General features: G+C 42.0%; 1 protein-coding gene across 2 annotated transcripts; it reads left to right on the top strand.

Annotated features, from left to right (window-relative positions):
- Positions 1 to 3,954: 3,954 nt before the first annotated feature.
- Positions 3,955 to 26,516, top strand: Prps1 (phosphoribosyl pyrophosphate synthetase 1). 2 transcript variants are annotated; one of them, XM_052736763.1, is made up of 7 exons: positions 3,955 to 4,230; positions 15,828 to 16,011; positions 18,117 to 18,215; positions 19,510 to 19,634; positions 22,073 to 22,246; positions 23,493 to 23,652; positions 25,501 to 26,516. In XM_052736763.1, the coding sequence occupies exons 1-7, from the start codon at positions 4,109 to 4,111 to the stop codon at positions 25,591 to 25,593; spliced, it is 957 nt and encodes a 318-aa protein (XP_052592723.1). In that variant the 5' UTR covers positions 3,955 to 4,108; the 3' UTR covers positions 25,594 to 26,516. The 2 variants fall into 2 exon arrangements, with proteins under 2 accessions (XP_052592723.1, XP_052592728.1); XM_052736768.1 differs by lacking the exon at positions 3,955 to 4,230 and adding an exon at positions 7,080 to 7,170.
- The last annotated feature ends 863 nt before the right edge of the window (positions 26,517 to 27,379 follow it).

A 27,379-nucleotide genomic window follows, 5' to 3' on the forward strand; every position in this document is an offset into this window, starting at 1 on the left:
AGGGTCAGAGAAGAACTTTCGGGAGTTCCACCCTGGGTTCTAGGATAAAATGCAGGTTATTGAGTTTTCATGGCGAACACTTTTAATTGCCAAGCCATCTCACTGGCCCTTTCTCTTTTGTGAGACAAGGTCTTGTGTAACTCTAGCTGATATCATCAAACTGGCAAGAAGCCAAAAATGGCCTTGTACCCATGATCCACCAGTCTTTAGGATTATAAGCAGCTAACTTATTTGCTTCTTCTCCTCTTTCTTCCCTTCCTCTTTTGCTCCTTCCCTCCCTCCTTTCCTTCCTTCTGACACAGGGTCCCACTACTATATATAGCCCAGGCTGGCCTGGGACTCATAATCCTCTTGCTGACAGAGGCAGGATTACAGATATGGGCCACCATGCTCAGTTTTGAGACTACACTGGATTTAGTAACAGGACGCTCAGCATAGATGAGCGGTCACACAAGATTCTTGCTGCTCTTCTTGCCTGAGCTCTCAACCCCTGCTCCCTTACCCTCTTCCATTTCACACGTTCATCCACCATGCCCGCCCTTTGCTAAGCTTCTTTGTTTTTGCTGTTGTTTTTCTTCTCACGATGTCAGCCTGGGTCTCATGGGACCCATTTCTTATAAAATCCTTTCTAGATTCTCAGTTTGATTTCATTTCTCTACCTCCAAGTGCTGGGCTGGGGGTTATGGGAGTGTACCACCACACCAGGCTATTAAGCTTTTTTTTGTATCTTGCAGCATCTAAGAGAAAAGGAATGCATATTATTCATTCTTTATGGGCCATCCTCCAGAGGGCCTGATATAAAGGCAGTCAGAACTCTTTTTTCTGAATTATATTAATTTACAGAACCCACCACAACTTACATATAACTCAGGCATACTTTCCAAAGCCTCATCTCTCTCTCTCTCTCTCTCTCTCTCTCTCTCTCTCTCTCTCTCTCTCTCTCTCTCTCTCTCTTCTCTCTCTCTTTTGAGACAGGGACTCTGTGTAGTTTTGGAGCCTGTCCTGGAACTCACTCTGTAGACCAGGCTGGCCTCGAACTCACAGAGAACTGCCTGCCTCTGCCTCCCAAGTGCTGGGATTAAAGGCGTGTGACACCACCACCCAGCCTCTCTCTCTCTTTTTAAAGATTTACTTTTATTATTTTTCAGTGTGTCATATGAATACAGATGCCCTTAGAGGGCAGAGGCATCACAAGCAGTTGTGAGCCACCTGAATGTGGGTGCTAAGAACTGAACTTGGGTCCTCTGCAAGAGCAGTACTTGTTCTTAACCTCTGAGCTATCATTTCAACCCAAAAGGTAGTTTGACAAACTTGTTGCTGGGCATTTTTAAGAGCAATAATATGCACAGAGAGAGCAGGGGGCTCTCTATGTAGCCTGAGCTGTCCTGGAACTCACAGAGATCTGCCCAATTCACCACTGCTGATAATTCCACAGTGCCCAGCTCTCAAAGCCTTCTTTCTGGCCCAGTGGTGGCGGGGAGGGCACACCTTTAATGCCAGCACTCTGGAGGCAGAGGCAGGTGGATCTCTGAGTTTGGGGCCATCCTGGTCTACAGAGCGAGTTCCAGGACAGCCAGGGGTACACAGAGAAATCCTGTCTCAAAACAACAACAAAAGCCTCATTTCTGCTAGGTGAGAAGGTATGCACTTGTAATCCCAGCACTTGGAAATCTGACAAGAAAGAACTACCTCAAGTTCGAGGACAGCCTAAACAGCATAGCAATTACCAGACCAGCCAGGGTTACATGTCAAAAACCTGTCTCAAAACAAAAGAAAAATAGGTTGGGGATGTAGCTCAGTTTGTAAAAGTACTTGCTTAGCATGCATAAAGCCCTGGGTTTGATTCTCTAGCATAGCACAAACCAGGCATGATGGTGCATTTCTTTCCTTCTTTTTCTCTTTCTTTCTTTCTTTCTTTCTCTCTCTCTCTCTCTCTCTCTCTCTCTCTCTCTCTCTCTCTCTCTCTCTCTCTCTTTCTTTCTTTCTTTCTTTCTTTCGAGACAGGGTTTCTCTGTGTAGCTTTGGAGCCTGTCCTCTAACTTGCTCTGTAGACCAGGCTGGCCTCGAACTCACAGAGATCTGCCTGCCTCTGCCTCCCAAGTGCTGGGATTTAAGGCATGCTTCACCACCATCTGGCAGCTGGTGCATTTCTATAATCCCACACCAGAGAGCTGGAGGTAGAAGTTCAAGATCATACCAAGTTAGAAGCCAGAATGGGGTAAACGAGATCCTATCTCAAAACCAAAAAACCCAACACACATCCATGCTTCACTCATCATCCTCTGTCTGCCCATTCACACACATTGTCCATATTCTGATGGACTAATCTGTCCATATCTATCCATCTCTAAAGGTCTAAGAGCATATTTTACCTAAATTATTTTTTGTTTATTTATTTATTTATTTTTGAGACAGGGTTTCTCTATGTAGTCCTGGCTGTCCTGGAACTCACTCTGTAGACCAGGCTGGCCTCAAACTCTGAGATCCTCTTGCCTCTGCCTCCATAGTGCTGGGATTAAAGGTGTACAACACCACTGCCCAGGTCAGAGTCTCTGTGTGTACCACGCTGGCTTGGGACTCATGATCCTCAGGCCCCAGTCTCCTCAGTGTTAAGATTATAAGCATGTATCACCATACCTGGTAGACATTATTTGATTATTGTTGTTTTGAGACAGTGTCTCACTATATATCTCTGGTTGCCCTGAACTCACTTTGTAGATCAGACTGGCTTAGAACTGACATAGATCTGCCTGCCTCTACCTCCACAGTGCTAGGATTAAAGGTGTGTGCCACCACCACCAGCTTAGTGTTGACTTTTTTTTTTTTTTTTTTTTTTTTTGGTTTTTTTCGAGACATGGTTTCTCTGTGTAGCTTTGGAGCCTATCCTGGAACTCACTCTGTAGACCAAGCTGGTCTCGAACTCACAGAGCTCCACCTGCCTCTGCCTCCCAAGTGCTGGGATTAAAGGCGTGCTCCACCACCTCCCAGCGGTGCTGACATTTTTGATAGTAAAATTGTGTGACTTTTCTCTTACATCTAATTCATGACTGGAATATTGTTAATGAAAATGGAGTTTAAAAAATAAAGGTTTGCATTGGTCCAGTTAGCATGTTATCATCATAAAAGTAATAAAAGAATGTAAAATGCCACATTAGCAACACTACCTAGTCATTGTGGCAAACAGACCTAAAAGTTTTGCTGATTCCTTCAGGGCTCTTCATGGATACTATTTTAATTTTTCTTCTTCCAAGCATTAGGTAATCAGAATTTTACCACCTACATATTTGGGAAAAGCCACACTCCTTCCCTGACTGAACATACTAGATCCCAGTGTTAGAAACAAAATGCAACTTTCTCCTGCATTGTTCCAGGATGACACACCTTCAGTCACTTTCCCCTGGGACTTGCCTTTCAGGTAAAAACTACACTTGGTAATTAGAGCCAGTTAACAAGCCCTTTGGATGGTATGCGCCTGCGTTATGGCTGTCTTTGTGATGTAAAAGTGCTTTAATTTAACCCCTTACTGACAAGGAGATAAAAATCCGGATCAGAAAGCTGCACACTCACGTGACTACCATCCTGTTAAGACAGATATACTTAAAGGAAAATGCATACCAGGGGTGGATTTGGTTTCATGAACTGAAACAAAAGAAACAACAAGGATGATTTCCCTTTTTGGGGAGAAGAGCTAGCCCTATGCGTCTGTAGAATCCCTCCACTCACATCTTTTCACACCCAGAGAATCTTCTCCACGCTTTCCAGCCAGCGTTCCCATAGCAGCGCTACCAGGAGGCGGGGCTACTTCTTAGCCTCGCCCCCTTCATGCCTTTTAGCCAATTGACAGAGAGAGAGTAGTTGGGCGGCAACATTACCGGAAGGCTCCGCCCCCACTCCTACCCAGCCAATCCAGAAAGGCTGGGTGGGGCACTTCCTTTGTGATCCCACCCCCTGGGTGCCTGGTAATTTAGAGTCGCCGCTGGGCGGGAATGTAAGATGGCGGAGTAGCAACGCGGCGCTGTTGGTGTTCAGGCAGCCGGCTGACTTCGAGTCCAGTCTCCGCAGCTGCGGTGACCACTGAGAAAAGAGTGCATTTGTGTGGTTGCCCAAGATGCCGAATATCAAAATCTTCAGCGGGAGCTCCCACCAGGACTTATCCCAGAAAATTGCTGACCGCCTGGGCCTGGAGCTAGGCAAGGTGGTGACTAAGAAATTCAGCAACCAGGAGACCTGGTAAGGACGAAATTGGCATCTCGAGTGCACTGCACCTGCCGGGTCGGCGGCATCTTGGGGGGTTGAGCGACCGCGGAAATAACAGGGCGCTGAGGGAGAGCAGGACGGGACAGCTGAGGTTAGCTTGTCCCATGAGCTGTTCCGTTATTTTATCTCGCTGGAGGGTCGCGTTTACCCTCGCTGCGCGCGCGGGTGGAGCCAAGATGGAGGGGGCAGGCGGAGATGGTACGTTTGAAGGTTGGGGATGGAGGACCTAATGTAGTGGGGTAATGGCCTCCCCGGAGCGTCTGGAGGGGGTACCGACGCTTAGCTTCGGCTGTGGGGACACGTGGCTTGTCGCTTCAGTGTGGAGCCACTAGGCTGGATTCGGTTCGCTTTCGTTGCATTGACTGGTGTACATCAGAGAACCTAGCGCATTCTGAGCCCCCTCGTGGTCTTTCTCCTAGAGTCGAAAAGCTTTTTGATTCGAAATGGTAGCGTTCTGATATGGTCTTAAAGGAAGCATGTTCTGAGTGCGCGAAAATGTTACCACTTCCCATAGATTGGCAAGCGTCGGCTTTTCCTATCTTTGCAATCTGTCTGTCGAGGAATCGGAACCACCCTTAAGTTAAATCGAGGTGATGAGATAAAGTGGTGCTTTATCTCAGCATCATTGATCTTCAGCATCTCCGCTTCAGTCATCCCGAAAGTCTTAGGGAAAGCTAAGTTGTGGAATTGGAATTTTTTACCTTAACACCCCCTCCCTCAAATAGCAGCCTCTTTTCAGTGTTACGTGCGTGGGGATTTAGGGAACGACTTACACGTGAATATTAATAATTGAGGACAAAATAACACAAGGGAAGAGCTAACTCAAACAGTAAATTGAAATTTGATTTTTTTTTTTGACGCTTTACCTTAAAACTCCCCCTCCAGCACTGGTGTGATGTCACACCCCTTTAATTACACCGTTAGGCAGAAGCAGGATAGCCAGCCACAAGCTTGAGGCAAGCCTGGTCTGCATAGCTAATTCTGGACTAGTCTGGACCACATAGTGAGGCCCTCTCTCAAATATTAATTAGTAACAAAACTCGCTCTCTAGCCCCAATTTCGTCGTCCGCGTGCACGATTGGACCATGTGAAAGGTTACTTACCTACTTCTTTCAGTGCCCCTTCCAGCCGTATATGGAGTCTTCTAGATCTCATGCATTGTATTTTGTTTCCCCATAGTTGATAGAGCACAGGCCATAATCCTTTTTTCATTGGCTTATTTTGTTTTTAGGGTGCTTTTTGAGGGGGAATCACCTACATGTCTCTAACATGTAGTCGTCCTCTTGCCTCTCTTTGCCTGTTTAGTACTGGGATTACAGAGAGGACCCATCACTACCTCCACAGCCTACACTCTTACAGTCATCTGTTAGGGGGCATTTCTAAACTAATGATCAGTTATTAAATTACATAAGATTTTTTTTTCTGACTTTTTTCTAAATGTTTTATATTTTTTCTTTAAAGTGATTTCCAAATATAACTATCTTTTTAGACCTAGCTAAAGTTCATCTGTAATGGATAGCTTCTTCCTGGATTAGTATGCTGTTAATTGTGATGCAAATGATAGTGCAAACACATAGCATCTGTAGCCAGGTCTTAGTCAGAAGAGGAGTGCAAGCTGCTTGTTACCTCTGACCATTTTTGCTCCTGGGTCTCAGTAAAAAAAAAAAAAGAAAGAAAGAAAAGAAAACAGCCCCAGACTTAGAACGATAGTTTGGCTAGGGGATAAAAATGTTTTTCATTTAGAGGTTTTCTTTGACCCATTTGGTTATTGAGTCTTTCCCCTGTTTTCAGGAAGAAAAAATAGAAAGACTGTTTTGTCCTTGCATTAATCCTCTGCCCTCTGCATAATGCAACACAGCAGAACTGGAGGTTATATTTGGGGTGGTGGTCATGGCTGAAGAGAACAACATAGTCTAATACTGACAGATTTTAATTAAGCCCAACTTGGATAATAAGACTTTTTAGGCTTTTATTTATTTTATGTGTATGGGTGTTTTGCCTGCATATATGTACTGGCATGCATGCCTGGTGCCTGCTGAAGTCAGAAGATAGTGGTGTTTAGATCCCCTGGGACTGGATCACAGATGGTTGTGAGCCACCATGTGGGATCTGGGAATCCTCTGCTAGAGCAGCCTGTGCTCTTAAGCACTGAGCTGACTCTCCAGACCTAACTATAAGGTTTAGCTTTAAGTTTGGCTTTGAAAAATGGCTGAAATGTTGGTTATTAAGCACAATTGTTTTTAAAAATGGTAGTGGCGGTTGAGTGATGAGTTGCTAAGTGTTTTATTTGTGGGGGTGGGGGGCATGGAGCACACTTGGCTTAGAACTTGCTATGTAGACCATGCTGGCCTTGGAACTCAGAGACTCTGCTTCCTCGGTCCAATTAACAAGCCTGTGCCACCATGCCTGACCTCAAAATGTTTTTGGTTTTGTTTTTGTTTTTCTTCAAGACAAGGTTTCTCTGTAGCCCTGGCTGTCCTGGAACTCACTTTGTAGACCAGGCTGGTTTCAAACTCAGAGACGTTCCTGCCTCTGCCTCCTGAGTGCTGGGATTAAAGGTGTTCAACACCATACCAGGCTAGAATGTATTTTTTTTTAAGATTTTATTTTTTATTTGTGTGTAAGTTTGTATGTATGGGGCTGAGGGGGCATATATCACATATACTTGATTACTTGCAGATTCCAGAAGTGGGCACCAGATCCCCTGGAACTGGAGTTATTATGAGTAGTTACCACCTGACCTGGGCACTGGGTCTTCTAGAAGAATATCAGGGACTCTTAACTTTTTTTTCTCTTTCTTTTTCTTTTTTTGAGACAGGGTCTCACTTTGTGGCTCTGACTGTCCTGAAACTATGTAGACCAGGCTGACCTCCCAACTCAGATCTCCTGCATCTACCTGTGCTGAGATTAAAGGTATGTGCCACTATACTCAGTTAAGGACTCTGAACTTTGAGCCATCCCTGTCCCTGGAACACATAAATTTTAAATACTAACCTCTAATGATGCTATATTTTTCATATTCTTTTAAATGTTTAAGCTGGCAATAATTATTCTTGTTTGTAAATTTTTGCCCTTTTCCTTTTTGTTGGCATGTATTATACAAAATGATGGACTTGGTTTTTGGTTTGTTTTTTTTTTTTTTTTTTTTTTGCTTTTTCTCAGAGCTGAGGATCGAACCCAGGGCCTTGCACTTGCTAGGCAAACACTCTGCCACTGTGCTAAATCCCCAACCCCAAGGACTTTGATTTTTTTTGGCAAAGAAAATATTTTCTCTCCTGGAAAAAGTCTAGATAATGAGGTTTCATAATTAATAAGCCACCTGCTTTAAAGAAAGGATTTGAAGCCAGGCAATAGTGACACAGCCCTTTTTAGCACTCCAGAGGCAGAGGCAGGCAGCTCTCTTGAGGCAGAAGCCAGTCTAATCTGCAGAGGTAGTTCCAGGCCAGCCTGGGGTACATAATGAAAACCCTGTTCCTTCTCAGCTCCACCTCCCCACCTGATAAAGGATTCCAAGTATATTTTGTAGTTACAAAAGCAAGGAGTTTGTTAAAATAGATATTATAATAAGTCTTATAGAACAAAGGACTATAATAATTTTTCCAAGAACTTGGCAAAAAATAATTGGTAAAGTTTAGATTTTATCTGTATCCCTTGGCTTCTGGCAGCTGAAGGGATAGAGGCATAAGTAACATAATGTTTTTATTTTTATACAGCTCTCTAGAGACTTCCAGATACAAACTCCCAAAGGTTTTATAAAGAATATCATGTAAAATGTAATAATTTGTGGGTATTTTTTGTATTGGCTCACGTTTAAAGCCTTGTATAAGGTGATAAGCCACCCTGGTCTAAATGCTTTGAAGAATCCTTTAAGCCTAATCAGACTTTCTTAGGGTCAGTTGTGAAATTGTTTGTTCTCTAAGTCCTGATCAAACAGTCTGACAATAGTAAGTGAATGTGTGGAGCACATGGTAATCTGTGTACTTTACTGAAACTACAGCCATAGGTTGACCTCTGATACCACATGTAGAGCGCAAAGCTGACCTTATTGGAAATCAGTGCACCCAGCCTCTTCTCTCCCCCAGGAGAATGGAGATCTGGGTCAAAGAGGTGAGATGTGCCAGAGGAGTGCAGACAGGTTTAGCCGTTTTTGAAGTTGCTCAATAATTGGAAATACTTGGTCTAGAATGCATGAGCCACAGAACAGAAGCACTTTATCAGGGAATCTAATCTCTCAAGGAAAGTGAGAGTAAAGACCACACCTTTAATCCCAGTACTCCAGAAGCTAATGCAGGTTGATCTTAGGGTTCAAGGTCAACCTGGTTGCTTTGTTTTGTTTTCAGACTAAGTCTGTGTAATCTAAACTGGCCTCAGACTTGCTATGTAGCCCAGGATGACCTTTAATGGCTCCTCTTGCCTCAGCCCCCTAAATGCTGTATTACCCACATTTGGAGCACTTAATAACCATAAACTTGAGGCCAGTGATTCCTGTATTGTGTCATGCCTTTCTAAGCCTTATTTGGAAAACATGCAAGTCGTTCGTGTAGAAAGGCCTCCTTGGACCTCTCTGACGTATGTGTGAACTTGTGTGTGTCTGTCTGTCTGTCTGTCTGTGAGTGGATGTATGCCGCTTGTGGGGCGGGGGGGTCCCTAGAGACCAGAAGTGTCTGATTTCCAGGTGACTGAATGTTAGGAACCAATTCAGATTCTTGTTAAGAACCACTGGGCCGTCTCTCCAGCCCCTATTTAACTTTTTTGTGGTAGAACCCTCCAAATAAACACATGGCTTGAGTGGAGTCCCCAGAGGCCACTTAAAGCTGTGTGCACCCACAAGTGCCCCTCTGGGAAGACGGGAGGTAGAGACAGGAGAAACCCTGGAAGCTTGCAGGCTAGCTAGCCTCATATACAGGGCAGTTGCCTCAAGGTACAAGGTTGTCCTCTGACCTAACTAAACACATGTACTCACACACATACATCCTATATACCCACATAAAAAATACTAATTCCTAAATATTGAAGAACTAGTCAGTGTTCAGTTCTCTCTGTCATAAATGTGTGGTTTTTAAAAATAAAAAAAAATTACATATTTATTGTTTGCAAGTGTGGGGATCAGAAGACAACTTTTGGAAGTTGATTTTCTCTTCACCACGTGGGTTCCAGGAATGGAACTCAAGTGGTCAGGCTTGGGGCAAGCACTTTTATCAGCTGGACTGCCTTGCTGGCACCTAACAATTCTTTATTACATTTTATTTCTTTCTTGAAGGGGCACAGTGGAGTTGGTTCTTTCCTTGTACAGTCTGCTTCTGGCGGTTGAACTCAGGTTGTCAGACTCTGTGGCAGATATCCCCACCTGCTGAGTCATCTCACTGGCCCATGGTTTTGTTGGCTTGTTGTTGTTGCTTTCTATCTGAAACAGGGTCTTTAGTTTGTAGCCTAGGCTGGTCTCTAACTCCTGTTGACGCTTCCAGAATTTTTGGTTTACTAATATGTATCGTCCTTCCCAGCTAAATGTTTATTTCTAAGTATGTTTGATCTAGAATGCAAATAAGATCCATTGAGGTTGAGTAATTGATAGTTTTATGTTGCCTTTTTTCTGGTAAATTTTATTTTCCACATATGAGTGCTCTGCTTGCATATATATGCCTGTTCACCACATGCTATGCCCAGCGGTGCCTACAGAGGCCAGAAGAGGGCATTGAATCCCTAGAACTGGAGTTAGGAGTGGTTGTGAGCCACCATGTGGGAGCTGGGAATGGGGAACCTGGGTCCTCTAGAAGAGCAGCAAGTGCTCTTAACCACTGAGATACACAAATTCTGGGTTGCTTTGTTTTGTTTTGGAGACAGAAGTTTAGGCTATCTTCAAATTCCTTATATAACCTGATGTTCCTGTCTCAACCTGGAACTAAAGGCTGCACCCTCACCTAGATGGGATCTAACAAAAGACTTCTGAATACTGGGGAAAGAGATCCGCCTGCCTCTGGAGTACTGGATTAAAGGCATGTTCCACCACTGCCTGGTGGGTAATGTATTTATACGAAGAACATTCCAGATACTGGGAAGAAGTATAGAGGCTAGGAAGTAGAAAAGGATATATCTAAGGGATATATATTAAAAAAAAAGACTGGTAGATGACAGGCTAGGAGGAAATATTTTGAGGTGAACTCTTCTTTTTTTGAGACAAGGTATGTAGCCTTCATTACTTTTCATTAACTTCCTAAGGGATGTGTAAGTGTATACCGTCAAACCTGGCTCAAAGGTGGGCAGTTTTCAGGCTAACTACAGAAATTGGAACTCCCAAGTTCCTTCACAACATTACGTAGTTTCTCAAAAAACAGACAATTGAAGTAGGTTCTTCTGCCTGACCACAGTCTTTTTTTTTTTTTTTTTTTTTTTTGGTTTTTCAAGACAGGGTTTCTCTGTGTAGCTTTGCACCTTTCCTGGAACTCGCTTTGTAGACCAGGCTGACCTCGAACTCACAGAGATCCGCCTGGCTCTGCCTCCCGAGTGCTGGGATTAAAGGCGTGCGCCACCACCGCCCGGCCACAGTCATTTTTTTATTCTTCTGTTACCTCAGCTTTAATTGAGAGATGCAGTAATGGTTTAGTGACTACACACAGGTATAATGGTGCACAATTCTTTTCTTTACTATTTATTTGTTTAGTTAGTCGTTTGGAGACAGAATCACTAGCCTGGAGCTCACTGTCTATCCTAAGCTGCTCTCAGTATACTGTGTCTTGATTATAGGTGTGTGCCATCAAAAGTGAATTTGAACCAGGCATGGTGGTGCCTTTGGAGGTGGTGGCAGGAGAATCAGAAGTTTGACATCATTCTCAGCTCTGAATTACATGAGTCCTTCCTTGTCTCAAAAAAAAAATTAAAATAAATTTGAATTTTGAGAGCATATAGTTCAGTGGTAGATCACTTGCCTAGCATGTACAAAATAATGAGTGTTATTCCCAGTGTCACAAAAATGAATTTTGAATTAATTGTAGACTTACGGGCAGTTGTAAAAAATGAGAAAAATATGCAGTTTTTTTTGTTTGTTTGTTTGCTTGTTTTTTCGAGACAGGTTTTCTCTGTGTAGTTTTGGTGCCTGTCCTGGATCTCGCTCTGTAGCCCAGGCTGCCCTCGAACTCACAGAAATATACCTGGCTCTGCCTCCCGAATGCACCACCGCCGCCCGGCTGCAATGTATTTTTTACTCAGTGTTTTATAATTTTCTGACTGTAGTTTTTTTCTTTATGCAAACTGTAGTTCAGCATATTTCTTCTATAATGTACCAATCAGCATATTGACACAGATAAACATCAAGATATACAAAACACCCCTATTAATTACCAAAAGAGTGTTTTCTATTTGCTCTGTGATGACTACATACATAATTGTTTTCTCTTCCTGTCTTTCAATGGTTTTCTTTTAATATTGCCTTCATCTGGTTTTAGTATCTGAGTAATAATACTGGCTTCAATAAATTGAATTGGAACCTCTTTCCTTATCCGTTTCTGGAAAAGACTGTAAAATTAGCATTAATTCTCTTTAAAAATACTGATAGATTTCTCAGATTAAGCTAGGTGTTAGTTTGTTACTGAATTTTTATCATAGTTTCCCCCCTCACCCAAGTCCTCTTAGATTGTCCCTACCTCCCTACCTAAAAAGCTGTTTTTTGTTGGTGTCTTAGAGGTTTATCAATGGTATTAATTTTTCTCTCATATAAACTAGCTTTTGTTTTGTGGGTTTTTCTTCATTTTTCTCTTAAGTCTTTAAAATTTGTATTAACTTCAGACAGAGTCTCTTTCTTTTTATGTAATTACCCTGTCTTTAAGATCACCATCACCCTTCCTGAGTTTCCTTAGCCCTGGACTTACAGATGTATGCCACCAGCGCTAGCCCAGTTCTGTAATTTTGAAGTAAAACTGTTTTCGTTATTTGTGTGTCCGCACATACACATGCGTGAAGGTCAGAGGAGAACTTTGTGAAGTTGGTGCTGCTTACTCAGCTTTTACATGGGCTCCAGGGATTGAACCTGGGTCAGGAGAGTCCCACACAAGTGCTTCACCGACTGAGCTACCCTCCTCCCTTTTGATTTTTACATTATCGCTTTATTGGTAGAAAACCAGGGTCAGCATAATTGTTTCATTATTTAGTAAAATATCTTGTATAATATTAGAGGGACCAGCCTTAATAGTATACATCCCAGGGGCTCAGGAGAGAGAACTACTAACGGACTATTTTCAGGAAATAGAATCTCAGCACACCGAGCTCTATAGTCCACTTGCTTTAATTCCTCTGGCATAACATCCTATATATACAGGTTTAGTTCTGTTCTCGTGCCTAGCTCCTTTCTTGGCTGACTTCTCTCTATATTTATCTACTGCTTCCTCTAAGTTCTATCTTAATTAACTCTGCCTCATCTAGGTCCTTTTCATCTTGTTCTTACCCAGCTAGGACTTCCCCATGTGACTCTTCCTCATCTTCCATCTCGTTCCTCAGGTACTCTCCTCTAGCCCTTCAATCTAATTCTTCCCCATCTCAGTTTGTTCCTCTCAAGTTCTTACCCGTCTAGTTCTTCCATTCTCTTTTCTCTTCTCCGTCTCTCCGTGCCCTGGAAGTCCTGGTATATAAAGCCAGGCTTCCAGGGTCAAGCGGAGGGGTGATAAGAATCACATAGGGAGCCAATAACTGTTAATTATCATTTGCAACCTCAAAGGGAAGTGACCAATGGGGAAATGAATTAACTAAAGGCTAAATTCGGGTAATATCTAAGAAGAGGGAATCTTATGTGCTCAACTATAGTCTTAAACATGATTAGTAGAAAATGTTAAGAATCTATAAGTTGCGAGGTCAATGGGAGAAAATAAAACTGTCTGCTTTTTTCCTGTGGCTCCTATCTGTCCAAGCTATCTGCTGTTTTTCTGCAGGGTAGGGGAAAGTGTGCTCAGTCGCTAGGCAACCTGTGTTCAGCTAGATGCCTCTGGTGATAGTTAAAGGGAGATCTGGAACCAGAGGCAAGGTTTGGGAAAGGAGGAAGTAAAGCTTAATTGGTATATCTGCCAGGTCATCTCAAATGGGTAGCCTGGATGCTTAAGTCTGTTCTTAGAAAGTACGGAGGTATCTCTGATAAGGTACTTTCCTCCATCTGGGGATGGACCTGGCCGGATGCTGCCAATGATGATAATTACGGGGAGGCTTGAACTGGGGTTCGGGCTGAGCATAGCTGTTAGCGAAGAAGGTTATCTAAATATTCCTAGAAGTGGTTAGATAAGGAGTTAGCAGTCTATAAAGTTAATAAGGCTGTAAGAAAGGAGGGTCCGAGCTGAATTGTGTAAAGCTATTACTTAACAAAGCTATTACTTAACGTCCACCTGACCTAGGTGGTGTCTCCTTGTGGAATTTACCTTAAATCAGGAGACTTGCATGTGGGCTGTTATTACTGCTAGTCCTTGAAAGTGGCCAAGGGAGATATCTGATTCCAGAGAAAGCCTTTCCTGAGGCTGTTCTCCGAATACCTGGAATGTGTATGTCCAGAGAGTGATCAGTCCACACTGTTGGCCCTTCTTGGGGAAAAGTCAATTGGGAAAACTATGAAGGCACACATGACTTTCATAACAGAATACAGCTAATATATCACAAGCCAAGTAACACCAAAAACTCCTTGGGATTTGGCTTCCTCTGGAGGAATTCCCTGATTCCTCCAGGTAGTGACTTTGCCATAACCAGCTGAGTTCTTATAATATATTCCTGCGGCCCGCAGCAAAAATAGAGCTCTTGCTTAATAGAGTAATCTACTTTTGGATTTTTTTTTTCTTTTGGTTTTTTGAGACAGGGTTTCTCTGTGTAGTTTTGGTTCCTGTCCTGGATCTCGCTCTTTAGACCAGGCTGGCCTCAAGCTCACAGAGATCCGCCTGGCTCTGCCTCCCGAGTGCTGGGATTAAATACTTTTGGATTTTTTAAAAATATTTTTATCTTAGCCGGGCGGTGGTAGTGCACGCCTTTAATCCCAGCACTCGGGAGGCAGAGCCAGGCGGATCTCTGTGAGTTCGAGGCCAGCCTGGGCTACCAAGTGAGTTCCAGGAAAAGGCGCAAAGCTACACAGAGAAACCCTGTCTTGAAAAACCAAAAAAAATAAATAAATTTTATCTTTACAAAGGTTTTTATTTTGCATGTATTTGAATGTTTGCCTGTGTGTGTGTGCGTGTACATATATGGATATATGCATACCACATGCATATAGTTCCTACAGAGGCCAGAGGAAGTCAGATGCCCTACTGGAGCTGGGGCAACAGCTGGTTGCAAGCCACCTGGCATGGGTGCTAGGAACTGAACTCGGGTCCTCTACGAAAGTGACAAGTGTTTTTACCTGTAGCAGGAATCTTAAAAGTTCTTATTAATAAAATCAAACCTAAGCCAGTTATTGGTGAACACTGGAAGATCAGAGAGACAGAACAAGCCACAGCCCACCTCACTTGGCTAACTTCTCAGCTGGTCTTGTTTCCTCAGACTGGAAGCTTCTGTGTCCTCATCCCAATGGCTCTCAGCTGAACTGCTGCTCGAAAGCCTGAAGCTTAACCAGCCAAATGCTTAACCAGGCCAAATGCTTCTAGTTTCTGGTCCTCACGCCTTATATACCTTTCTGCTTTCTACCAGCACTCCCTGGGATTAAAGACATGATGAGTCACCATGTCTGTCTGTATCCTTGAACACATGGATTTCTGCCTCTGGAATGCTAGGATTAAAGGCGTGTGCTACCACTGCCTAACTTCTATGTTTAATATTGTGGCTGCTCTGTCTCTGACCCCAGATAAGTTTATTAGCATGCACAATATTTGGGGGAATACAATACCACACTTACCCACTGAACCATCTCTTCAGCCTTTTTTATTTACTTTTTTATTTTGTATAATTGTGCGTTTGTGTGGAAATATGTACATATTAGTGCAGGTGCCCATCCACAGAGGTCAAAGGTGTCAGATCCCCCGGAGTTGGAGTTACAGGTGGTTGTGAACCCCCTGAATTAAACAAGACTTTCTACTTAGGTCAGAGTAGTTCGCACAGAATGACGTCAAAGCCTACGTCTGTTTCATTCACCATTACATATTCCTATTTGAGTGGACTATCACTATAGTAGGGAAGGTATTGTCTTCTCTATACAGCATTGGTGCAGAACAGAGGTGATTTCATTCCTTGGGGTATTCCTACTTTTCCTTATATGTGACTACAATAGTCACCATTGATAACAGATTTGATACTATGTCTGATGGCCACCATATGAAATTACAGTGCAATTGCTTCTCTATAAGTACTTTAAAGTCAACCAATCTTTTTCATGTTGTGTCTCATTTATAAGCTTAGAATATTTTTGTATAGTGAACTAGAATGAGCTGGGTAATAAGCTGCTTCTGGTATACCCGCCCGTTTCTTTAGGTGTTCTCTCCAAAGTCTGAAGTGATCAATATCCACATGGAGCTATAACCCATGCATAACATATATGAGTACTGATGCTGCGACTGTGGAGAATTACAGTGTGGTACTTAGGAGAGTCTATTGTTTATGTTCATTCTCTTTTTCTATTTTAGTGTGGAAATTGGAGAAAGTGTACGTGGAGAAGATGTCTACATTGTTCAGAGTGGGTGTGGTGAGATAAATGACAATCTAATGGAGCTTTTGATCATGATTAATGCTTGCAAGATTGCTTCAGCAAGCCGGGTGACTGCAGTCATCCCATGTTTCCCTTATGCCCGCCAGGATAAGAAGGATAAGGTAGGAATGGATTTTTTTATAGTGTTGGTGAGCGGAACTAGAGCTTAATTCTCAGCTAGTGCTCAGCTGCCACGGAGTTATACCTTCAGCTCAGAATCTTTTTAATGTAGGGGAAAGAAAAACATTGCCCAAAGTCACAGTCCTTAACTATCAATTATATCGGAGCATTTAAAAATATTTCTTAGATTCGGGGTTGGTGGTATAGTGGTGAGCTGCCTTCCAAAAAATGATATTTCCTTAAGTATTGCCCTATCTTTAAATCAACAGGTATATAATTTATAATGCATATTTTTAACTGTTAAGACTAATCAACGGGGCCAGGCATGGTGGTACACACCTTTAATCCCAGCACTCGGTAGAGGCAGGTGCAGACAGATCTCTGAGTTCAAGGCCAACCTGGGAACTCAACCTACAGAGTGAGTTCCAGGACAGCCAGAGATGCACAGAGGAAACCCCCCCACCCCCAAAAAAAAGACTAATCATCAATCCTTTGTAGCAGTGTGTGTGTGTGTGTGTGTGTGTGTGTGTGTGTGTGTGTGTGTGTGTGTGTGTTTTATTGGGTATCAAACTTGGGGCATCACATACGCTAAATAAGTGCTCTGTTACTAAATTATATACCAGCCCATTTTTTTGCCTTTTATTTTTAGACAGAATCTCACTAACTTTCCTAGACTGGCCTTGAACTCATTGTGCTGCTCAGGCAGATCTTTCTTGTAATCCTCCTGCCTTAGCTTTCAGAGTAACTGGGAATCCAAGCTCATGCCATTAGGTCTAGAAGAATACTTTTTAAAACTGTAGATCTATTTATTATCTAGCCAGGTCATGTGGTACCTGCCTGTAGTTGCTCGCAGATCTTCAGGAGACTGAGGCTAGAAAACCATTTGAGCTCAGGATTGTGAGGCCAGTCTGAGCAACATAGCAGGACTATCCCCACCTCAGAAAACATTAGCCCCTCATAGTATCACAAAATCTTGATCCCAGTTGTGACCCCTTCGTAAACTTGAAGTTGACTGCGTGAATACTTGCTTTCCTGTATTTTATGTATCTAATTTATTAGAAGGTGAAGTATATACATAAAGCTTTTTAAGTATTTTGTAATTAACCCCAGTTTTTACAAATGATACCTAAGAGGACTTCTAGATACTTTTTATTGTGACCAAGTATAGAGTAAAAGCATAGACTTTGTGGAAGTAGTCACAAGTATGTTGAGGTTGCTATAAAGTTGACCTCCAGATGACTCTGATTAAACAATTTTCATTGTGATATGGATCTTTAAACTTTGACACATTAGGTGGTACTATGAGTGTGTATGCATTAAAATATTTCAATCAAAATAATTTTAAAGATAGTGTGAGGACTGAGATTAATTTGACTGACCATAGTAAATACTTGAATACAGAGCCCAGTGTGGTGGTGCATGCCTTCGATCCCAGGAGGGAGAGTCAGGCACATCTCTGTGAGGCCAGCTTGGTCTGCCTAGAGAGTTCAAGGACAGCCAGAGCTACATAAAGAAACCCTGGTAACGTGTGCCTTTAATCCCAGCTCTAGCGAGGCAAAAGTAGATGGATCTCTGAGTTTGAGGCTAGCTTGATCTACAGAGCAAGTTCCAGAACAGCCAGAGCTACACAGAGAAACTCTGTCTGGAAAAACCAAGGGAGGGGGAGGGGGAGGGAGAGAGGGAGAGAGAGAGTGGGGAGGGAGGGAGGGAGGGGGGGAGGGAGGGAGGGAGGGAGGGAGGGAGGGAGGGAGGGAGGGAGGGAGAGAAGAAAACATCCAGAAATGGTGCATGCCTGTAATCCCAGCACTCAAAAGACTGAAGCAGCAGGGTCAAGACTTTTAAGTCAGTCTAAACTACAATGCAAAATCGTCAAAAATAATTTAAGAAAACAGAAGTTAGAAATATAGTTTTCTTTACTAAAATTTGTATCTTCATTTGGAACAATATTGTACTGCTTACTGTTTATATTAGATTACAATCACTCAAAGATCAGTGCCACATGTCATGAATTTCTTGGTGATAATGTCTTAAAATTATAGGTACTTGGTAAATGAATTGCTTTCATCTTGATTTTTTTTTCATTTTTTCTTTCCTCCCTTCTATTCAGAGCCGGGCTCCCATCTCAGCTAAGCTTGTTGCAAATATGCTCTCTGTAGCAGGAGCAGATCATATTATCACCATGGATCTACATGCATCTCAAATTCAGGTACCAGTGGAAGGAAGCTAAGTATTGAAAGAAAGGTGGGCAGAGAGCCAGGCATGGTTGTGCACATCTGCATTCTAGAGGCTGACAGCTGAAGCAAGAAGTTAGCAAGACAGTTTGTTATTATGGGAAGGACATAGGCTTTAGGATTAGAACCTAATAATCAGTCTTAATTTTAGAGCTGCAGACATTAAAGATTTTTCATAGAAACCCAGAGCAAGAGAAATCAATGGCCACATTTATTTTATACTATCTAAAGCTTCCAGCTATGAATGGTGGTGCATACCTATAATCTTAGTACTTGGAAGGCCCAGGCAAGGAGATTGAATTCCAAGCTAGTCTGTGCTATAGAGTAAACCCTGTTTTAAAAAGTTAAACTCCCAGCTATTACCATTTGCGTCTTCTGGCAAAAGAGGTGCATAGGACAGAGGAGTGTACTCATCTTATCAAAAAGAAACAATTGAGAAGTACAACTAGTTTGTATAAACTAGAATTAAAACACATATCTTGGGATGGAGAGATGGCCCAGCAGTTAAGAGCACTGGCTGCTCTTCCAGAGGACCCGGGTTTGGTTCCCAGTGCCTACATGGCAGCTCACAACTGTTAAGTCTAGTTCCAGGGGTTCTGACACTCTCACACCAATGCACATAAAAAACAAAAAATAATGCTCTAGCTGCTTCACCATTTGGCCAGCACAAATGCCAAGTGGTCTAAAATGGTGTATATAAATTGAGTCTGAACATGTTGACTTGGCTGTTCATAGTTCTTGGCTGAACTCGACTGTTTACAAAGGCTCGTTTTTTGTTCCTATGGTGAGGTGTGGGTTGGTATTGCTGATCTTGCCTGGAAAGGGGGCTGTTTTTATAGTTATCCCCTTGGGCTTACCTTCCCATTAACTTATTGTTCCTTTTAAAATTTGTGTGTGCATGTATGTATATGTAAATGAACACATACATCCGTGTTGCGTGTAGAGGTAAGAGAACAACTTGCAGGAGTTCTCTTACCAAGTAGATTCTCAAGATCAAACTTGGCTACTTTACGTGCTGGGCCATCTTACCAGCCTTTTTTTATTACATTGATTGACTGACTGATTGTTCATTGGGTATACATATGCTTAAGCTTAAAAACAGCTTTCAGGAGTCAGTTCTCCCATGTGAGTCCCAGGGAGCAAACTCCTCACGTCATCAGACTTGACAGCAAATATCTTAGATGAGACATCTCTCTGAATCCACTTACTTTATGTCATAAATGAAGAGAAGAAAAATAAAACCAAACTTAACCCAGCTTCTTTCTCCAGGGCTTTTTTGATATCCCAGTGGATAATTTATATGCAGAGCCAGCTGTCTTAAAGTGGATAAAGGAGAATATATCTGAGTGGAGAAACTGTACTATTGTCTCACCTGACGCTGGTGGAGCCAAGAGGTATGGTTGTAATTACTATTGTTCTTAAAAAATAATGTACTGCTAAAGTCTTTCTTATAGTAATATCCCAAAGTGATGTTCCCCCGTCGAAGTGCCACTTTCCACAACTTTAGATTGGATGTGCCAGTGGCTAGAATATAGGTTGGATATCGTTTTCACTCTATACTGGCTTGAGTCATTTGGAAGGCAGGGTAGACAGGGCCCTAAGTAGTCGTTACATTATTGGCTTGACTGTTACATTAGTGACTTGGCAGGCACTGCGGAGTTAACAACACTGCTGTAACTTTACCAGGAAGGGTAGGAGATTTCATTTGCGATGAATTTATTCTTTTTTTAAAAAAGAATTTTGGTGTTTTGAGACAGGGTTTCTCTGTGTAGCTTTGGAGCCTTTCCTGGAACTCACTTTGTAGACCAGGCTGGCCTCGAACTCTAGAGATCCACCTTCCTCTGCCTCCTGAGTGCTGGGATTAAAGGTGTGTGCCACCACTGCCCTGCAAAAGTGGTTTTTAATTTAAAGCCAGGACCTTAAATTTTTTAATCAAACTTATTGCCAGGGATTAGCAGTTACATTAATTTATAGTACAAATGGTGCAGACCAAGAGCTTTGTGGGTTTTTTTTGTTTGTTTGTTTTGTTTTTGTTTTTTGTGGCTTGCTTACAAAAATATGACATGTGTTCTTGTTCTGGAAATAGAATGAAGGGTTACAAGACTCAGTCAGATGAATAGGAAAAACTAATTTAGAACTTCCCAAAAGTAATACATATCATGAAGAATTCAAATCTTTCTCAACCATCTCTTTAATTTCAGTAACTTCAGTGGAATTGATAAGCTGAGAACTTGAATTGTTGATTCAGCCAGATGTATAGCTTGATGAATTCCATTTAATTGCTAGTTGTCCTCTGTGACATCTAGTGACAGTATAAAAACATCCCTATATAGGCAGTTGTCACACTTTATCTTAACTTCTTAAGCAGTATCTTCACATCTTTCTCAAGGACTTAGAAAATAATTAATTTGCAATAGTCACAAGCAGGTTTTTTTAAAGTTTGGTATAAGAATACTACTTTCTGCAAATGACTTATGTTTGTAATTCTTTTTCATTCTAATTAGTGATGGATTATTTTCCACTGCTCACTTCTGTCTTGGCAGGGTTGGGGAGTAGGTAAGGATCCCAGTGTGATTATAATTTGCACAGTAGCTCTCCACTCAAGGGATTGTGGGTTACTTTTCCAACCCTTTTCTGCTTTGTTGGGGACTGAGTGTGTTGGTGAGCATGAACGGTTTGGAACACTTGGTAACTGATCATGCATTTGCCTTGGATGTCATCATTCCAAGTAAGTTGGTTACCTCTGATGTTAGGTGTCCAAGCAGTAGTAATGGAGAGCACAAGGTATGGTTATGGTTCCTTTAGATCCAGGTAGAAGTGTTGCCTAGAGTTGTGATTCAAACCGTATATGGTCAGAGATTCTTGACCTGTTCAGCAAAAACTCTGGTCACAAGAGAAATAGGATAAATAATGCTAAAGTGTAATTTAATCAATGTTACATTTAAAAACACTAAACCTGAAGCATGAGTCTTTTCTTCATGACGAAGATTGCATTGCACAGTGGTATGTGGGTACACATGTCATAGGGGTAGGGTAGCCTATTGTCACTTCTAACCTGCCTTTTAATGTGGCTTGTGTTATCTTTAATGAGGAAAAAAAGTTCTCTTTGCATTTGATGATAATTTGGGCTGTAGTAACATGCCCTGTTTGTCTGGTTAATTGGTTTAATTTTCTTTCTAGCACTTGTAGAAGGAATCCCAAGCTTGGTGATCAGGTACAGTTGATATTTCCCATTGGTGGTGGTTTCACCACCATTGTGGGAGAGATGAGTGTGTGGACATGCATTGAAAGGGTGGGCGCTGCTCCACTCCTCCTAGCTTCAGATTCACGTGCCATTGCTTCTAGAATCACAAATCCTTCATGGTGGAAATCGGGACAATCTGTGTACTCCCTACACTAGCTAATAAGATCTCTTCTTTCCTTCTGCCTTCAATCTGTTAAACTAGTGTACCTTGCCATATACTGTTTCCCAGGATTGGTGAAGGGTATGTCTACTCCATCCCCAGAATGAATGGTATAAGTTTGAGTAATATATTCCCATACTGCCAGTGGTATTACAGAGGGCATTAATCTATAAAATCCAGTTTGTAATGTTTGTTTTTGAGATGTCGATGATAGTTGCTTTCTTCTAGCTGTGGGATCTGTTTTAGTTTCAAGGGGTATTCTCCCCCAGGAAGAAAATCCATTATTTTGTATAAGTGGGTAAGAGAGATGGAACCCAGGGCCTCATGCATGACAGCTAGACAAAGCTGTCTACCATTGAACTGCACTCCCAGCCTTGGAAGCCACATACATGTCTTTAACTTAACTTTGAACCTCTCCTATTTTCCAGAGTTACCTCCATTGCAGACCGATTGAATGTGGATTTTGCCTTGATTCACAAGGAACGGAAGAAGGCCAATGAAGTGGATCGCATGGTTCTAGTCGGAGATGTGAAGGATCGGGTGGCTATCCTTGTGGATGACATGGCTGACACTTGTGGTACAATCTGTCATGCTGCTGACAAGTGAGTACAGGGTGTTGGGGCTAGGAGAAGTAAAAAGCTAACTACTGCTTTGCTGATTGCTTTGTGAAACACAACTAAAGGGTAAGTAGCTTTGGGATATTTTGATCATGCTAGCTTTTAGTACATAGAGATGAATAAGTATTCCTCATTTCAGATTCTTAGTTTTTATAAAGAGACACTGCTTTTATATTAAGTATATCCTTAATAAGTTGAAACTATCAAAAGTCAAGTGGATCACATACACTTTACCTTCCAAAGTCCTTGCTTAGTAACACAATCTACTGTAGACTGGGTTGTTTCCCCTCGTGATTACATGGCTGATTGGGAGCTGCTGTGAGACAGTATTTGGATCACACATTGCTAGATCAAGGAAAGGTCCAAATTATACATCTAGTTTCTACTGAATATATGGTATGTTTGCCATTATAAAGTCCAAATATCATTAAGTTCAAGCATAGTCAAAACAATTGACTTTTTGTTTTGATGAGTTAGAAATCCATAGATGTCCTTTATAAATATTGGTTCATTTTGCAAATGTGCACATGCCATGTGGAAGTCAAACTTTAGGAATGATTCTCTCCTTCTACCCTGTGGGTCTCAGGGATCAAATTCAGGTCAGCAGGCTGGGAAGTAAGCACAGGCAAATGTGAGTATTCCTGGTTAAGTTTATTTGCAGGGTCATAGATTTTCAGTCTTGTGGTACCATATCTTTATCATGTAGTTTTCTAGATCACATTCAAGGACATTTCTTTTTACCAGCCAGAAAGGAAAAAGAACACAGAGATTTCCCCTGGACATTTTGTAGGTTCTACAAAGATAAGGCTTAGTGCAGATTATACTCTTTGATGTGGTCAGTACTGTGTCCTCCTAAAATTAATGTGTTGACTTCTAGCCCCCAGGTATGGTTTTGCAGATTAACCTTGGCATTTAGGCTTAAATAATGAGATCTTGAGAACAAAACCCTCATGTTAGAATTAGTGACGTTGGGGTTGGGGATTTAGCTCAGTGGTAGAGCGCTTGCCTAGCAAGTGCAAGGCCCTGGGTTCAGTCTTCAGCTCCAGGGGGAAAAAAGTATTAGTGACTTTATTACAAGAAAATGCCATGACAGACTCCGGAACTGTGAAGCATGTTTGTGCTTAAGCTGTCTGATTTCTGATATTCTGTTAATGACAGACTAATACTCTTCCTTCTTCCTAATTCAGAGTCTGTAGTTGCATGTCAGATTAATGAGCTCTTTTTCCTCTAGACTTCTCTCAGCTGGAGCTACCAGAGTTTATGCTATCTTGACTCATGGAATCTTTTCTGGCCCAGCCATTTCTCGTATCAACAATGCATGTTTTGAAGCAGTAGTAGTCACCAATACCATACCCCAGGAGGATAAGATGAAACACTGCTCCAAAATACAGGTGAAATGGGATTAATCCAAAACAAAAATTTCCTTCAGTGTTTTACAGGTAGTAGCATGTTAGTCACATATGTGAATACTGAAGCATAAGTTCTTTGGGTTTATCTTTATTGTTTTGTTCTAGAAATGGAGCCCAGAGTCTTGCTCTTGTAGGTAAGGACTCTACCACTGAATTTTTTTTTCTTTTTGGGGAGGGGGTTGGTTTTTTCCAGACAGGGTTTCTCTGTGTAGTTTTGGTGCCTGTCCTGGATCTCGCTCTGTAGACCAGGCTGGCTCTGCCTCCCAAGTACCCAGATTAAAGGCGTGCGCCGCCGCCGCCGCCGCCGCCGCCGCCGCCACCGCCACCGCCACCACCACCACCACCACCACCCACCCCCCCCACCCCCCGGCTACTGAATTTCTGAAGCCACCCTTTGTTCTTTTTTCTTTGGCATTGAGAATGGACCCAGGGCCCTACTTTCTTTGTACTTTTTGTACTTTGTTGTTGTTTTTTTTGTTTTTGTTTTTTTTTTTTTTTTGGTTTTTCGAGACAGGGTTTCTCTGTGTAGCTTTGCGCCTTTCCTGGAACTCGCTCTGTAGACCAGGCTGGCCTCGAACTCACAGAGATCCGCCTGCCTCTGCCTCCCGAGTGCTGGGATTAAAGGCGCCACCACCGCCTGGCTCTTTGTACTTTTTAAAGTACACTCTCATTAAGTTGCCCAGAGTGGCCTTGAACTCACTCTATAGCCCAGGCAGGCCTCCAATTTGAAGTTATTCTACTTCAGTCTCCCAAGTAGCTAAGGGCCTGGCTTCCTTCTTTGGATTTTGTGCTTTTTTTTTTTTTTTTGAGACAAGATCCTACTATGTAGACCAGGCTGGCCTTGAACTCAAAAATCTACCTGCCTATGCCTGAGTGCTGGAATTAAGGGTATGCCTGACCGCATCTAGCTTTATGTACTTCTTAAGCTTTTTTACTAACATTTTAAAATTGTTTGTGTGTGTGTGTGCTTGTGTGAATTTCAAAGGCTTAAAGATGACATTGAATCCCCTGGAACTGCAGCTAAAGGTGGTTCTGAGCTTCCCTCTGAGTGCTGCGACTGAATTCAGGTCCTCTGAAAGAGCAATAAGCACTCTTAAACACTGAGCCATTCTCCAGCCTCTTTGTGAATGTTTTGTTTTTTACTTAGGTTTTTTAAAGCAGGGCACACTGCTGACTAGGGTAGCCTAAGACTCATTGCAATCCCCTTGCATTATAGGCATATTCATTTTTGTTAGTGTTTTTTTTTTTAGACGCTTGTTTTGTTTTTCAAGACAGCGTTTCTCTGTGAAGCTCTGGCTATCCTAGAACTTGCTCTGTAGACCAGACTGGCCTCAAACTTACGGATTGATGCCAGCTTGTTTTTCCCACCTGGGTGTGAGGATTAAAGGCATGTACCACCACTGCCCTGGCTAATTTGTTTTATTTATGTGTTTGCTTGGTCCTCCTGCAGAGGACCAAAAGAGGGCATCAGATTCCCTGAAGCTAGACTTACAGGTGGCTGTAAGCTACATGACATGTATTGAGAACTGAACTCTAGTCTTCTAGAACAACAGTGAGCGCTCTTAACTGCTGAACCATCTCTTCAGCTGCTGTACACACATACTTGTCCTGAACAGCATCAGTGTTTGATGACCTTGTATGTGTCCTGTGTTACTAGCATCTTAACTCTTTCTAAGTAATTATAGTTAGAAGAAAAAGAAAAAGAAAAAGAAGAAGAGCCAAGGGCTCGATCCTTAGTAAGGGGACTTTCCAGGCTGCTTATTTAGGCTGCAGATGGACCAGTGAACTCTGTACCTGCATACTAACCTGGTGCATTTCTTGCCTTTCTAGGTGATTGATATCTCCATGATCCTTGCAGAAGCTATCAGGAGAACCCACAATGGAGAGTCTGTCTCCTACCTGTTCAGCCATGTTCCTTTGTAATAGAATAACTTCTGGAGCATTTTGAAAATAAAACCACCCCACCCCTCCTTTTTCTGGTATTTGGTGAGTTCAGCAGAAGGCCCGGCTTGCTCTAGTGTAGCTTTTACATCCCACATTAGGTACATTAGAATTTAGCCTAAATTGGAAAAAGACAGACTGCGATTAACTGCTAGGATGTCCTACTTGCATTGCTTCATCCTGGCTTTCTTGTTTATTTTGTGAGCCTTGCAGCTTTAACTAGAGCTCAGCTGCTGAACGATGTATAGACTGTTGAAAATATTCCACAAGGTCCTTAGGATGTGATTGACAAGCTCATACTCCATTGCATGTGAATGCTTTGGGGTTCTTACTCATTCAGAATAACTAGCAACCAAGTCAGCCTATATGTGATACATTTTCAGAGGTTTGTGCTACACTACAGCAAGAACCCTGAGCATCCTTAAGCATAGTTCTAGTAGTTGAGCACCCTGTTAGGCAGGGGCAGATAGCTCAATGTAGTAATTAACTTTTTTGGGAGGAAGAAGCCTGATCCATTGCCATCTGTTTAACTCTATAGCTTGAAATCTCTACACCTGTGTTTTCCATTTGGCTTTACCGTCAGCTGTCTTGACCTTTTCCTGGCCAAATATCTTGGACTCAGTGATCATTGTACCATAATCTTCTGTAAGACAGACTTGCTTCTTGCTATGTATGTAAGCACTAACATTCACATTAGGTAACCTGCTGTAGCGCAATCTTCCTTAGCCTATTGCCACTGGGGTGGTAGGTTTTAGGTGGTGTCATAGTGCCTTTTGATTAATTTAAGTATTTAATTTTCATCTTCCTTGGATCCATTTGGTCTCTCAGTTGAACAGATTTCTGCTAAACAATTTGTGTTATAGTTTTCTTGTAGAAAAAACTTAATAAAATGTTAATGTATGCAATTTTGGGTCTCTGTCATATCTACTGATTTCTCTGCTGAAAGTTTGTCTTGGGTGTCCTACTGTCCAATGTATCTATTTTTTATCTAAACCATTTAGCCACCTCTTAAAGAAAAAGCAAAGCAGCAATAGAAAGACTTTAAGGTATTTGAGGTTTACTGAGAATTAGAAGCATTATAGGATGTATAATGCTTTTTGGGTTTCTGCCACTTATTCCTGGGAATCCAAATTCCTATTCCTTTAGAATCAGTTTTGCCTAATGTGATGATTCCCCTCCCACACCAGTGTTTGGCATTTAATTTCAGCCCTTCTAAGTAAAACTTGGTTGTAAGCACATAGAATTTAAACAAATTATAATGCATTCCAGGATTTTTAAATGGGTTTCTTTGTGCATGACTGTATAAGGATGTATGTTTTCTTTGGCGCTCTTGGTGGTTTTAGAGTTTGGTGAATACTCCTTTGATCTTTTTTGAGACAGGGTTTCTCTGTGTAGCCCTGGATGTCCTGGAACTCACTCTGTAAACCAGGCTGGCCTTGAACTCACAGAGATCCACCTGCCTCTGCCTCCCGAGTGCTGGGAATAAAGATGTGTGCCACTGTCGCCCAGCTCCTTTGTTCTTTTAAACCTGGATCTACTTTTTATTTCATTATGCTTTTGTTGAGTTTGGGGATACCTGGATTACAGTTAGACTTTTAACAAAAGTGATTCCAGAGGGACTATTGTAAGCTGTGACATCTTTTTTTTTTTTTCTGGAAGAGCTGAGGGAGCTAATTATGCTACTTCCTGAAGTATTGAATCAGTGTGTCAAGGTTCATCATTTCATAATACAGTAGTTACTTTTCTATAGATAATACTATCCAAGACC

Source organism: Peromyscus californicus, unplaced genomic scaffold, assembly GCF_007827085.1.
Source record: "Peromyscus californicus insignis strain IS unplaced genomic scaffold, ASM782708v3 Scaffold_10__1_contigs__length_136768540, whole genome shotgun sequence".
Lineage (NCBI taxonomy): Eukaryota > Metazoa > Chordata > Mammalia > Rodentia > Cricetidae > Peromyscus > Peromyscus californicus.

What these genes read in the sequence shown, in the direction of transcription:
- Prps1 (XM_052736763.1), top strand. Translation starts at nt 4,109, where the DNA reads ATGCCGAATATCAAAATCTTCAGCGGGAGCTCCCACCAGGACTTATCC. An exon ending in TTCAGCAACCAGGAGACCTG is followed by an intron (nt 4,231 to 15,827) that starts GTAAGGACGAAA and finishes TTTCTATTTTAG; the next exon opens with TGTGGAAATTGGAGAAAGTG. An exon ending in GCCAGGATAAGAAGGATAAG is followed by an intron (nt 16,012 to 18,116) that starts GTAGGAATGGAT and finishes CCTTCTATTCAG; the next exon opens with AGCCGGGCTCCCATCTCAGC.